Here is a 14,863-nt window from a genome sequence, read left to right as displayed (position 1 = left end):
TGGGATGTTTCACGCAGTGTGGGGGCAGAGGGTTGGGTCCCCAAAAAGCACAGGACGTGAAGAGAAGAGTCACAGGCAGCCACACAGCAGAGAAGCTTGGCCAAGCGCCCTCCCCAGTGCCCCAGCAGGTCCATGCCAGGCAGCGCCCAGGAGAGGCCCGTCCTAGCTCCCGGCAACTGCTGTTGGTTCAGATAAGAGCTTCTCTTCTCTCCCAAAGGGTAAGGACGGCCCTCCGCTAGGAATCACTGCACTCCGCTAGGAATCCCGCCCTACCAAGAATGGGAAACTTCCCCTGGGCACATGAGAGAGAGCCCCAAGCAGTCATTCACCGGCTGCTCAGAGCCAGCGTGGGGGGCACTTGGGCTCCTGATAATGCCACAGGACGCCAGCCAAGGGCATCTTGTTTTTCTGTTGCCCCTTGTTCTCTGGGCCACTTCACTTAGCTACGCTCAGCTCTCCTCAGCTGTGTCACGCAGCACAGAGCCAGCACCTGCCAGCCTGGGCAGCAGTGATCAAAGGGCTGGACTCCCTGGCCCACTTGCAGTAGGAAATAGAAAAGTTTCCCTTTGCAATTTAGTGTCTGTATAAAACATCCTGGCCATGGGGTGAAGCTGGGCTAGAGAGAGGACTCCTGGAGAAAGGCGATCCCTTCTGTTCGCCTTCAGCAGTAGACAGAGCCCTGCATTAACCATGCATCAATGCTCATCCTCCCCTGGACGCAGCTGTTCTTCAGCCCCATCAAAGAGCAGAATTGTTTACCAGCGTAACAGGCTGGGGATACTAAATCACTGGTGCAGCACCTAGAGACAATGGTTTAAAAGCTGCTGACCAGGTCACAAAGAAAATGAGTTTGGAGTTCTCATCACAGTTAACAGTGGGCACTCATTCACCTCCACCCACAGCCAGACAGAGCGACACACACCCCGCTGTGACCCAGCTGGTGCGCAGGACAGGCCTCAGATGGCAGGAGCAGAGTGTACAGCTCCAAGAATGAGGCCCACACCCAGCTACTCCTGAACTTCGTATCCACAGGGGGCATAGATCAGCCAGTGAGCAAAGATTAACCAAGCCCACCATCGCAGGCATCCGGCCCAGGGGAATGGCTTCCCTCCCAGCCTCTCACTGTAAAGAGCAATCAAACCCACCCCGGCCAGGAACAGCTGACCGGCTTAGCAACTGTCACCCAGGAAAAGGTGACAAAGACCTTCTCTCCACGAGCTAATGCCAGCATGTGTTGCTTTCCCCTTAGTCAACACAGACACAGAAACGGCTGTTGTCAACGTAACTTATGCAACAAAAGAAGAAGCAAAAGTGTAAGTGGCTCTTGTTCTCTTTCATCCTTCCTTTCACCCTCTCTCTTTCTTCCTCCCTCCGGGCAGTGCCTTTCCTTGCATTCACCTTTTGTCGCTCCATCTCGCTGGGGCGGGGCTCATTTATTTCCATGTAACAAATACTGGGTTTGCCTGTGACTGAGCCAGTGTTCTGACATGCTGGCAGTGACCTGCCCCTCGACTCAGGGGAGGAGAAAGACATAGGTCCTGAAGGCCTGGTTGGGATGTGCCACGCGAGGGGGGTGTCGCTGATCCCATAGTGGTTACTGAACTTGCTCTCAGGAAGATTTTCCTTGAAATTCAGCCTCATTTTTCCCAAATTATTTTCCCTAGATGTTCAGATTGCGTTTGTCCAGATTCTGTTCATGCTCTTACTGCTCTGCCAGTTCGTCCTGTCTCGCTAGGCCTCCTGGTTTTATTTTCTGTTCTCATAATTTAGTATAAACTGAGTTTCCTCCTTTCTCTGGATCATTAGTGAAGCTGTTGGCTAAGCCCCATTCTTCTTTAGGACCCTTTCGCTAGTTTTTGTTTCCACTGACAGTCCAAGGCGATTTGAATGAACCGGAGAATGTGATTTTGTTGGGCCCTGTATCAGATGCCCCGTATGGCCGTGTGCACTGCAGAGCTTTTCGCGCACGCTGGCAGGATACACGTGGTCAGTTAATGTGCAGCAGGCTGGCATCCTGGCTGGCCACACACTAAGTGTCTGTGTGTGGAGGACAAGCCCTGAGTCCATCCCAGTGCTCCTGGTGTGGAGCAGCTAGCACTGCCCCTTGCCTGGGCTCAGTCGAAAGGTTCAGTGTTGTCCAGGGGTGAAATCCTGGCCCCGCCGAAGGCGATAACAAAACTCCCATTGGCTTCAGTAGGGCCAGTACTTTGGCCAAATATGCAGCAAACTAAGCCACCTGATTGGCACAGTTTGGAAGGGCGCCCGGCAGGAGGCGCTGGCAGTGTTCCAAATGTCCCTGCATATCTAGGTACTGTGGGGGGTGGGGGGGTCACTGAAATCAATGGGTTCACTCCCCCATGCCCTCCCCAGGAAAGTACTGCTCAGCATGCAAAAGGGAGGCAGAATCTGGCCCTTCCTGGTTCCCCCCTGTGCTGTGCAGGATGGGGCACTGTGCCCACCAAGTGGCTGCATGCCCAGTTGCTTTGTGACCAGTCCCTCGGCGCTGGCGTTGTTTGTCATTTGCCCTGGGCGAATGGTTCAGCTGGCCCCGGCCAGGAGCCAGCCCTGCTGGTGAGATCACGTTGGCTCACATGTTCAGTCACACACAAGTGGTCACTGCAGGCCAGGGCCTGTTTCAGCCCCCACCCCACCACTCCATGAAACCCACAGGACAATCTGTGGTGTTGTGATCTGCTCATTGTGAGAAAGGGAGCAGGGCTGGGCCCTTGGTGAGCTGAGACTCTGAAGCCATCACACGCTGGAGATCCCAGAAACTCACTGTGTCCTGAAGAACAAGGAGTATCTGGAAGGGGGGTCAGACATCTCCCATCCGGCTTGCACTCCCCCGGGGCCAGCTGCTCTGTCGCAGCTCCCGCTGGTCCGTTACCTAACATTCCCGGAGCGAATCCTTCAGCTCCTCCCCCGTAGCAAGCTCTCACTGCACAGTAGGGGCAGTAAGCAGCTCCCTGCTCCATTACCATTGGCATCGCTCTGGATGAGCCCCCAGCACCTTCCGTTGCTCTGCGAATCCAAGGTGGTTCTGTTGGTCATCTGCTTTCAACAAGCATCCTCGAGTGCTTCCCACTGAGCGGTTGCTACGGCCTCGCTATTGTAAGAGGACCCAGAACCCCATCCCCCCCTGGCTTTCTCTGGCACTAAAGAGTGAGCTGTTCCCAGGTCAGAGTTCAGTAACCGGCTGGGAACCCCCCCATCCATTTGCCCTGGGCTTGGGGGAATTGCCAGCGTTATTGTCAGTGGGTCAGAGTGGGCTAGAAAGTTCTTTGGCCCAGAAATCCATGGGACCCATGTCCCCATCAGCTGGTCTGAGACACCCCCGCCCCGGCGCTCTCCCACTTCTGTGCCGCTGGTCACAGAACCTGCCCTAGCTCCAGGAGCAGGAACTGCAGGTAGCCCACAAGGAGCCGGGTGCCAACTGGATTTTCAGAGAGGCTCAGCATTGGCCTCGCTCTGCTGTCGGGGGTGGAGGGGGCTGGCCACAGAGAGCGGTCCAAGCGGCTGTCCAATTTGGGATGTGGACTGTTCTATACAGCACCTTACAGCGTACGTGCGAAGTGGAGCTTGGGCAGCTTTCCAGCCCCATGGCTCCTAGTCCCACCTGTGCTGGTTAGGTAGAGCAGCCCCTATCCTGGAAGCTGCCCCATAGGCTATGCCCCTCTGTGCGGAGGGCCAGGAATGCAGAGCTGATCAGCTGCTCTGACCACGCCGGCTTTAGGATATATAAGGAAGATTAAACCCAGTGCCCTCCATGTACACTGAGGGCTGTTGTGTTCAGTGTGGCTCCAGCCACTGGTGACACTTGATTTGCTGCTAGGCTCCCAGTGTCCCATCTCTGCTGTCTGGCAAGGCTCACAGGGAAGGCGCATGCCGGTGGAGCACAGCTAGCCAGATGGTGGCAGAGGTGAAAGTAAGCCGGTATGGTCTGGTATGGCGTACCGGCAAGAGCCAGTACACAGCTGACCATACCAGCAGGGCGCAGCTTCCCCCAGTCTGTGATTTAAAGGGCCCGGGGCTCCCGGCAGTGGCCAGAGCCCTGGGCCCTTTAAATCCCTGCTAGAGCTCTAGGGTAGCAGCAGCCCTTTAAATCATCAGCCTGGGCTCTTTAAGCCGCCTCTGCTACCCAGGGGCTCAGGCAGCAATTTAAAGGGCCTGGGGCTCCACTGCTACTGCAGTAGCTGGATTTAAAGGTCACGCCTCTTCTGGTGTTAGGCTCCGCCCCCTTCTGGTTGAGGCCCCGCCCCCTGCTAAGGATTCCAGCGTACCAGTAAGTCCTTTAAGTTACTTTCACCCTCGATGGTGGGCTTAGGAAAGTGCTGTTAGCAGGTGGCTGTTGCCTGGGGAGTCTCCAGGGGTGTTTGGGGGTTACAGAGCTGGGGCGGAGGGCGCTCCTGGAGCTGCGGGGAGGGAGAACTGGCCAGGACCCCTACTTGTGCAAGTTCCATCTGGCCTGGTTGTCTCCTGCCAGGCTGGGATGGAGCTGGCGTGCTCCCTTGCTGAGGAGTGGAGAAGGGGAAGCGGTCTCTCTAGTCTGGGGTGGGACTTGGGCAGCCTTGGGAGGGGCTGGGGAGAGCTACTGAGTCAATGTTGCACTAATGCCTTCACGGTGCAGCTCCATCAGCTGCGATAGGATCACACCAGCCATCAGTTAGCCGAGGCTGCAGTAAGCTCATCACCCCCGCAGTGTTCCGGGGGCACAGAGCGCCTCGGGGAGCAGGGGTGGGGGACGTGCGCTTGAGGGGCACAGGGCAGGGAGCAGGGGTTGGGGGATAGAGCGCTGCACAGAGGACATGCCTTTAAGGGGTGCAGAGCAGGGGTGCAGGACGCGCCTTTGAGGGGAACAGAGCCCTGCCAAGTGGCAGTGGGTTATACACACCCTTTGGACATATTGTGACTGTCTGAGGCATTTGGATGGCTCTGATGAGGCGAAGACCCAGGCTTGGGGAGCCATGAGATCTCTGCTCTAGGGATGCCCATGCTCCTAGGAGAGACCCCGGACCATGCCCAGACAGTGTGGCCATTTACCCAGTCCACAGGGACGGGGACAGTCTCTGCACCTGGTCAGGTCAGTGGCTCGCCTCCTGGCAAAGGCGCCTCAGGCCTGGCACCCGCCGCTAGTGCATGGCCTAATCAGTGGCTTCTTTTCTCTACCTTTTAGAGCAATTGAGAAGCTCAGTGGCCACCAGTTTGAGAATTATTCCTTCAAGATTTCCTACATCCCGGATGAAGAGGTGAGCTCCCCTCCGCCCTCTCAGCGGTCCCGCCGGGGGGGCCGTGCCTCCAGGGAGCGGGGCTCCTCCCCGGGGGGCTCCTCACAGCCCAAACAGCTCGATTTCCCACTGCGGATCCTGGTCCCCACGCAGTTTGTTGGTGCGATCATAGGAAAGGAGGGCTTGACCATAAAGAACCTCACTAAGCAAACCCAGTCCAAGTAAGTACTGCGAACGGTTGTGTTTCCTTCCCCAGGACTCCGCAGGTGGCCTGTAGCTGCCCAGCTCAGATTGGGTGCGCTAGAGCGCGCTCGCCTGTATGCCGGGAATGTGTCATTGCCTGTGCTGTTAACGCAATGCTGCCTTGTCTCAGTCTGATGTCTAGGATGGTAGCAATCAGCAGCAGGGGGCGCACAGCACGGCAGTGCTGGCCATCACAGTACCTTGGCCAGAACAGTCCAACCTGGGAGTCATAGATCATAGAATCATAGACTATCAGAGTTGGAAGGGACCTCAGGAGATCATCTAGTCCAACCCCCTGCTCAAAGCAGGACAAATCCCCAGACAGTTTTGTTTTGTTTTTTTAAAACCTGTTCCCTAAATGGCCCTCTCAAGGATTGAACTCACAACCCTGGGTTTGGCAGGCCAGTGCCCAAACCACTGAGCTATCCCTCCCCTGAAATTAGGCACAGGAATAAAAGTGGCCCAATTCTCGGAGCTGGTGCCCCGTTCACCCTGCTGCTAGGGGAGGGACCATGCCTCTGTGCTACACCGTGCATTCCCAAGCTCCTCTGGGGCAGGCTGGCTCGGCACCGCATGCAGTGCTGGCCAGTGGCCAGACACCCTAGTTTGAATTAAATTGGTGTCTGGTCACAAGATCATCTCCTGCCTGGGGTCACAGTTCCCAAACCGTTCACATTGGCTCATGGAAGGGAGAGTCTCTTCTTGGATGAGATCAGTAACAGGGCTCCCTACTCCTGATCAGAGCGTGTGTTGTATCTGAAAAGATGTGTAATGGCTGGATGCCTGAGCGCTGCTGGCAGCCAGAATCAGGAGGCAACTCTTGCCGGGCTGTGCGCATTCAGAGACTGAGCCCTGTCACTGCTGTGCGATGCTGGCACACGTCGCAGCACAGGGGCAGGGCCCACAACATAGATAGGCCAAGAGTCAGGTCATCTCAGCCCATTTTTCTAGCAAGGAACACACAAATTGGGAAGAAAATCCCAAGTGGCATGAGGCTGATCCCAGCATTAGTGAGCAAGGCCCTCCTGAGCGATGCTTTTAGGGCACTTTCTAAAATCCCTGACATGAGAAGTAGAGGCTTCAGAGGATTGCTCTGTGTCAGGGGTACATTACTTGGAAATGGGAGAATTGCTAGTAGATTGCAGCGTCCGGGTTGTGCGTCCGACTTTAACTCTTTCCCCCTGCTCTAATCTTGTGGTGTTTAAAGAAGGAGTCTGCTGCTGGTGGGGTTTTTCAGATCTGCCTCCCTAATGCTGAACATGTACGTAACATTCTGATTTTCTTCACAGTTTTCCCTCTCCAGTTTGTTACTGCCCAAAGCTATTTGTGTTTAACCCAAAATTCATCAGTCATCATCTGTCGCCTGACCCTGTACACGAAGACATAGCAGGACAAGGAAATTATCATCCCAGAACCGATCCACAATCATTTAGTTCCTCTAAGTGTCCTACTTCTGACAGCAGCGTCAGAGGAAAATGTTCAAATCCTGATTATACACCTACTTGGGCAAAAAAATGTCTTGACCCCAGCTGGTATTCAGCTCACTCTGAAACACACTGAGGATTGCTAACCTTTGTAGCTTCAGCCTGGCAGTCATAAGAGAAGATGCTGCTACCAGATCCATTACGGTACTCAGCATTAATGTGACATACAATTGTCTGGTTACCCTGCATCAGCGACTCCCACAGGTTATCATTAAATTATTGATCTTCTCAAGAGCCTGAACAGGATTAGACCTGTTTTGAGGGAGACTAACATCCTGGGTTACACGGAGTAACCGAATGCCTTGTAGCAGCTGTCACGAATTGTGATCAGCCCTATGTCGGAGGAGAAGGAGCATGGCACTTTCCCCATTCCGCCCCCCTGAGCAGGACTCAGCCACAGCTCTCCCGCACCCCGAGTGAGCACAAGAGCTGCTCCAGGCTAGTGTCCTCAACAGCAGCAGCCACACCAGAGTGGGCAGCATGAGGACCAGTCTGTAGCCACGCACCGACCAGCAGAGCAGAGCCAATGTGGGGAGTGAGGGAAATGCATGCTGCACCCTGGCTAGCAGCCCAAATGCTTCCCGGGCTCCCCCTGCAGCACAGCCCTCCCCGGTACATCTCCTGGAGCCCCAAAATGCAGGCTATGGAGTGAAGCCACAGTCCAGCCTGCTGGCGTGAGCTGATCTCCAGCCAGGGTCTGAGAGAACAAGAGTTGCACATATGGCCAGGTGCATTAGGGGAATATTTGGTCTCCTTCAAAAGCATCCAGTACAAGCTGCTGTTGGAGAAGGCTAGCTGGGCTAAATGGACCCCTGGTCTGTTCCTGTCATGTCACAATCAGCTGTGGGAAGGTGAAAGCCCTAATTAAGACACAGCTGACTCCAAGAGTACCAAAACTGAAGGCCAAATCCCTCTCTTGGTGTAATTCTTTTCCTATGTGATGCTGCCTAAGTGTGACTATTCCTCTGTAATATACAAGACATTTCCTAACAAAGAGAACAGCGCTCACACGTGCACACAGAGCGGGGTCATCCTCTCCAGCTGGGATGAACACATGCACACACGTGCAGAGACACACACTCACGCACTCACTTTACCCTTTTGGTTTTTAACATACCACTTGCGCTGTGCAGCGGCTGTGACGCCTCTCCCTGCCCTCAGGCCTGTGGTGCCGCAGCAGAGCTCCGTTGCCCTGCCGTATTCTGGTGGATCCCGAAGAAGCTGAGGAGAAGAACGTATAACAGTACTGGCACCTGCTGGAACCGGAAAAACTCTGCTCTGCATCTTAGGGACCGGCTCTGTGCTGATCTGTGTTGGCTCAGCTCCCCCCACCCACTCATTCTCTTTAATTTTCACTTGCAAATGAACCCCAAATCTTAAAGTCAAATCTGAGGTGAACCTGGTTTAGTGCCAACACTGTTTGAAACCCCATGTTTAGTAGACATCAGTCTGGGTTCACGCAAACCTGGGCCATCAATCGTTCAAAACTTAGGCTCGGATTCCTGCAAAAAGTTTAACAAACCTGTCCTGAATAGTGAGTGCATCTGGTGAGTGTTCCACGGTTCTGCCCAACTGTCAGTGCAGCCACTTGCTGAATTCTGATCCGTTCAGGACGGTTGGTTCAGAGCTGGTTTCAGCAGCATGAGTGTGACTCCTGGTTCAGAGGTACTGTCTGTAGACAGCAGTGTAAACACAATGTAACGCAAATAGATGCACTATCTTTGATGCTTCATTGAAGTTCCTTATGATGTCAGCCTGATCTCGGGTTCTCTGTGCTGATTCTCTTGGTGCAGGGTAGACATCCATCGGAAGGAGAATGCCGGTGCTGCTGAGAAGCCAATCACCATCCACGCCAGCCCCGAAGGGTGCTCTGAAGCATGCCGCATGATCCTCGATATCATGCAGAAAGAAGCGGACGAGACTAAATCGTAAGTGTTCCGCACAGAACACTCCACAGGAGGAGGATTCCTGCAACCACACGCACCAGGCAGGAGAAACAATGACAGAGAGCAATGAGCCGGTTTGAAGAATAAATCCCCAGAGGTCCAGCAGAGAAAATGTAATAGTTGCCCATGTCAAAGAATGGGGATTTGGTTTAATATGTTCATGTGTTTAAAAGGCTTAGTCAGCACAACTAACTGATGTACAGTTTGGTACTAGAACGTGCCTGGTCTGACAGTAAAGGAAGCCAGCCCACATGTAAAGCCGTAAGCTTTCAGTAATGCCTTAGGACCCATGCTTTCAACGCTTTGCTGCTTCTCTCCCCTTCTCCCTGCTGGAACGGGAGTCCATTTCCTGTGTTCTGGAGATTTGGGTTGATTTCCTTTTTCCCAAACAGTAATTTGAAACAAATAGTAGCAATTCAACTTGTTTCATTGAAAAAATTTAAAAATCCCTTCAAGAAGTTTGAACCAAATGAAAAATGTTTTTTGTGTGGTTTGAATTTTTTCATGGAAAAATACCAACCCATTTTCGACCAGCCCCAGTTGCAATCAGTCTTTCTAGATCAGGGTTCTTTTGATTCCCCTCCTGCCCCAAACGGTTAGCTGCAGGAGGAGCTGTTTGTCTGGATTTCCTGTAAGTGTGGAGAGGACTCTACAAACGTGCAGGTTTTGCAATGAAAAAAGTCCATGTGATGTTTTTGTCTTGCTTTTCTTTTCTTTTTGTATGTGTTCCTGGTCAGGAGAACTCCACGGTTTGGAACATACTGGTGAGAGGAGAACAGGGGGAAAAGGAACTTTAAAAAACACCAAACGCCTTTTGTTTCTTTTAGCACCGAAGAGGTTCCCTTGAAAATCTTAGCACACAACAGTCTGGTTGGGAGACTTATCGGCAAAGAGGGACGAAACCTGAAGAAAATTGAGCAAGACACAGGGACCAAGATCACCATCTCTCCGTAAGTTGTGATATCCTGGCGGAGGAGAACAACCCGCCTTCAGCCCAGAGAGCTACTGCATGGCCCAAAACCGGGTTCCTTGCTCTCTGGCTGTGGGAGGGGAGATGATGAGGGCACACGCTGGGTACACGCTGATGAGTGTGTGGAGCATAGGACTCCTCCAAAGGTGCACAGACACAGGCAAGGGTGCTCCACCCAGCCCGGCAATGGTGAAGACATAGATGCCAGTAAAACGAGCCATGTTGGGAAGGTCTGGAGTGGAAACAGGACATCCAGGCTATGCTCCCTCCCCTGCACAATGGCTAATGGAAGTGGCTGGCCAGTGGGGGATAATCTGCAGCCCTGGGTTCTTCCTGGCTGCTCCAAGGAGAAGGTTCCCTGCTCTAAGCAGGAGGGTGAAGGCAGCTTGCTTTTCTGTTGCTTTGATGGCAGCAGTTTCACCTGTTCGTAACTGCTTAGTTTACAGGATTTAACCATTTATAACCCTGAACGGACCATCACGGTGAAGGGCAGCATCGAGGCCTGCTCCAATGCCGAAGTGGAGATCATGAAGAAGTTGCGAGAGGCCTATGAGAATGACATTGTCGCCGTCAACGTAAGCGCCCCCTTCCCGCTGTTCCCATCTTCCCAGTAGAGACCTCAAATGTCAGGGCCAGAGCCAGACTTAGTCCAGTGGGAGCAGGTGAAGTTGGCCCCGGGGCGTTTGCAGGCGGTTCTGCTCGTCATGGGGCTGATGCAGAACGGGCCCTACTGGATCGAGCTGTCTGGGCGGACATGTAGGAGTCATTGGGCACTTCCGCGCATGTGGCTTCCCCTCTTCTTCCCCACTTCCCCCCATTTGTTCCATGTTTTCCACGTCTCTGTGTTTTGCATTTCTAGCAACAAGCCAACCTGATCCCAGGGCTGAACCTCAGTGCACTGGGGATCTTCTCCACGGGGCTGTCCATGCTGCCCTCTGCAGCGGGGGCCCGCGGAGCTGCTGCAGCTGCCTCCTACAACCCCTTTGCGGTGAGTACCCGGCAGGCCAGGCCTGTGGGGGGGGGGGTCCCCCTAGCTCAGTGGGGTTAGGAGGAGACACTCTCACGCTAACCCTCTAGTGAGGAAAGTTATGGCTTTGGCATGAGGTGTCCCGTATACACTCTTGTATAAGAGCACTGATTTTTTTCTTGATGGTTTTGGGAGGATTTGTTTATACCCTGATCCCTCCCCCTCTGGGGCTCCAGCACCAGGGAGATCCTGCTTCTTGCAGGAGTATGAGCTCTTCAGGGACCCACAACTTTCCTCAGCCTGCGGAGATTTGGCGCTCCCAGCAGGATGGGGCCTCACGTGCTATATTTGGGGCTGGGTACCCAGAAAGGAGAAGCAGCGCCCCAGCATTGTATAGACTTGTGTATAATCTCTCCCAGTTAAGCGTAGGTCAGTACTTTCGTACGTATTTTTTCCTTTAAGGGCTTGCTGTGGCTTTAAATCTCTGGCCTGCGTTTGGAGCAGCATGGACCTGCACTGCGCCAGCAGGAGCAATGCACCTTGTGCTTCTCTTCGGGGGTGCAGAGCATGCTCCCTTACCCAGCTCGCCTGTGGAATGGGGCGGGGGCGGGGCTGGGGTCTGCATGTCTGCAGGTGACAAGCTTGTAGAACAGCACGTATTGGTGGTGGGTGATCCCAGGCTCTGCACACACCCCTGCAAACCCTGAAATAAGCACACTTGGCGTTCACGTCAAACGCTCCTACACAGGGCCCAGACCTAGTGTCCATACTCAGCAGCTGCTTAGGCAGAAGTCAGTGGGAATTAAAAACATTAACAAGGCCAGGATTCAGGCTATGGAACAGTTAAAGGAGGTAGTGATGAACCAAATCCGGCACCCTCTGGATTCGCTCATCTCTACCCATCCCACTGTAGACTGTGAGACGTGGCCAGCTGGAGATTCTCAGCTCAGTGTGAAGCCAGGTTCTGGAGCCTGCTTGCTTTCCTAGTGCCTGAGTGAGCGAGGTTTCTAGGCAAAAGCTCATCCCAGATAGAAATGGTGCAGTTGGGCAGGAGCAGAGCAGGGTTACTGGCTGAGTGCATGGGCAGGAGTAGTAGCCATGAAAGAGCTTGATTTTAGTAAGGCTTTGACACAGTCCCATGTGACGTTCCTATAAGCCAACTAGGGAAATGGGGTCTAGATGGAATTCCTATAAAGGTGGGTGTACAACTGGTTGAAAGACCTACTCAAAGAGTCGTCATTAATAGTGTGCTGTCAGACTGGGAGGTTGTATTTAGTGAGACACGTTCAGCTCAGTCCTGGGTCTGGTGCTAGTCAATATTTTCATTAATGACTTGGATAATGAAGTGGAGAGAGTGCTTATAAAATTTGGGGGTGACACCAAGGTGGGAGGGGCTGCCAGCACTTTGGAGGACAAGATTAGAATTCAAAATGACCTTGCCAAATTGGAGAATTGGTCTGAATTCAAACAGACGGAATTCAATAAAGACAAGTGCCAAGCACGACACTTAAGAGGGAAAAATCAAATGCACAAGTACAAAATGGGAACTAACTGGCGAGGTGTCGGGGCTGCTGAAAAGGATCTGGGGCTCTAGTCAAGAGTGTGATGCAGCTGCAAAAAAGCTACTATCAATCTGAGATGTATTGAGAGGCATCTCCTATGTAAAACACGGGACGTGATAGTACTGCTCCACTTGGCACTGGTGAGGCCCCAGCTGCAGTACTGTGTCCAATTCTGGGCGTTACTCTTCAGGAGAGACCTGGACAAATTGTAGGGAGTCCAGAGGAGAGCAACAAAAATAATTAAATATTTAGAAAACCTGGCCAGTGAGGAAAGGTTAAAAAAACTGGGCCCGTTTAGTCTTGAGAATAGAAGACTGGGGTGGGGACCTGATAGTCTTCAAATATGTTAAGGGCTGTTATAAAGCGATCAGTTGTTCTCCAGGTCCACTGAAGGTAGAACAAGAAGTTCAATCTACAGCAAGGGAGATTTAGGTTAAATATGAAGAAAAACTTTCTACCTATAAGGGTAGTTGAGCTCCAGAACAGGCTTCCAAGGGAGGTTGTGGTTGTGGAGGTGTTTAAGAACCAGTTGGACAAACATCTGTCAGGGATAATCTAGGTTTACTTGATCCCGTCTCAGCGCAGGGGGCTGGACTTAATGACCTCTCGAGGTCCCTTCCAGCCCCGCATTTCGGTGGTTCTGTGAAGAAGATTGTGAATCTTTCCTCCTCCTTGTGATGGGTCTTCACAGCCTTTTTCTGTGTGTGTCCATCACCACTCCGGAACTCCCATGGGGCAGTGCTACCCCAGGGAGTCCTTTATCTGGGGTGGCCTGTTAGGGGCAGGCTTCAGCTGTGACTTTGACTCTTCCATGCTCTCCTGGTATAACATGTTCTACAGCTGAAAGTCACTCAGAAGCTTCATGTGCTGTGGCCAGATCTCAAGTGGGGTGGGCTGACAGACACATGACTTCTGCGCGCTTCATTCTGCACTGCCTCCCAACCCATTTCTGGTGCAACTCTAAGTGTGCTGTCCTCTGTAAAAGCCTGAATTACTTGGGGTGGGTTACCTCGGAAACAGCCTTCCTGGCCATGCCCATCCTTGCATTGGCTAAGTCGGGATCTGAGTACCCCAACAGAGCCCATGCAGGGTGATTCTCAGGAAGCAGGGCCAGGCCCTTGAGGTGGCAGCGAGAGAGAACTGGGAAAGGCTCCTGCAGGGGTGAAGAGCAGCCCTTGGCTTGGAAGTGGATGAAATACCATAAAGCAGACATAGCTAGTGTGAGTAATGCTGAGTAATATACCATACCTCTGAAGAATGGTTTCATCTTGGAGGAGGGCTGTACGTTTGTCGGGTGTCAGACGACTTTGATGTCAGTTCATGGGAACTGTGTTTATTACTTGATCGTTTCAAAACGAGTGGGATAATTTTTTAACCAGCCATGCTGGCGTTGCCCCGTTAACGGTGCAGCAGTGCCTCTCCAGGGGTGGGATTATGATGACACGCACAGCCACTGCACTCTCTGGAGACGTGAGGCAAAACCAACCCAATCGGACCAGTTTTCAAAAACTGCCCTGGCAGGTGCCAGACACGCCTTGGAGTGGACACTTCACTCTCTGTGCCTGTGTGTCCAGAGCTGGGACAGCTACTTTGGCATCCGTTTGTGAAAGGTGATAGAGAGCCCAGAGCCATATATGATAAGTGACTGTGTATTCTGAGCTGTGTTCTTCCTAATCTGCCTGCACAGTACGCGGACAGAGATGCATAGATAGAGCATGTTGAGAGGATTGACAATGGAAGCTGTACGATCAGCTTGATTTGCTGGTATGGAGTGATAACTTCTTGATTTTGGATAGCACTGGAGGAAATCACAGAGATGGCTTTTAACTCCTGCAGATAAACCCCTGAGCTACGGCGTATCTAACAGTCCGTATCACCATTTCAGTTCAGCTGCTGTAACTATATTTGGGGCTGAGAACAAGTCTATTTACTTTTATTATTTTTTCTGAAAACCATAGCGGCCAAGTGATTGGAGAGGGATGGTGAGTTTTACACCGTTCAGAGTTGAAATACTTGGGTGATGGTGCAGAAAGGACACAAAATGTTGACTGCAAAACCAGCGTGTGTGTGTATCTGTCAGGGCTTTGGAGCAGAGCCCAGAGCTGGAGCGCAGAGCAGCTCCAGAGCAGTGGAGCTGCAGGTTTTTGCCTGGAGCTGGAGCGGAGCTGGAGCACAGCTCCAAAGTCCTGGTATCTGTGTCCATGCTTTTCTGCATGGTGTATTTGTGTGTGTGTGTATGTTTTCCTCATGAACACTGCATGTCGATGTTCACAGTTCTTAGGACCGGTGCATTACTTTGGGAACGTGCACATGATATAAGGGAGGAGTGTACATTCCCAGCAAACTCCTGTGACCCCAAAGCCCCAGCAAGGCTACTTGGCCGTTTATTTTTAGAGAAAAATTAAATGATTTATTATGCCAAATATAAAAAGTGCTCCAGGCCAAGCGTTGGCTCCCTGCCCTCTC

At 52.6% G+C, this 14,863-nt stretch overlaps 1 protein-coding gene across 3 annotated transcripts in view; it reads left to right on the top strand.

Annotated features, from left to right (window-relative positions):
- The window catches only part of IGF2BP2 (insulin like growth factor 2 mRNA binding protein 2), a 101,484-nt gene that overhangs the window by 62,495 nt on the left and 24,126 nt on the right, over positions 1–14,863 (top strand). For all 3 annotated transcript variants that reach the window (XM_039488297.1, XM_039488296.1, XM_039488299.1), the window contains exons 5-10: positions 1,250–1,313; positions 5,174–5,446; positions 8,746–8,880; positions 9,726–9,848; positions 10,308–10,443; positions 10,728–10,856. In XM_039488297.1, coding sequence (XP_039344231.1) covers positions 1,250–1,313; positions 5,174–5,446; positions 8,746–8,880; positions 9,726–9,848; positions 10,308–10,443; positions 10,728–10,856 — 860 coding nt within the window. The remainder of the gene's footprint in view (positions 1–1,249; positions 1,314–5,173; positions 5,447–8,745; positions 8,881–9,725; positions 9,849–10,307; positions 10,444–10,727; positions 10,857–14,863) is intronic.

Source organism: Mauremys reevesii, linkage group 9 (assembly GCF_016161935.1).
Source record: "Mauremys reevesii isolate NIE-2019 linkage group 9, ASM1616193v1, whole genome shotgun sequence".
In the NCBI taxonomy this organism is placed as follows: domain Eukaryota; kingdom Metazoa; phylum Chordata; order Testudines; family Geoemydidae; genus Mauremys; species Mauremys reevesii.
Note: the sequence above shows the minus strand (reverse complement) of the source record. Positions and strands in the feature narration are given on the sequence as shown.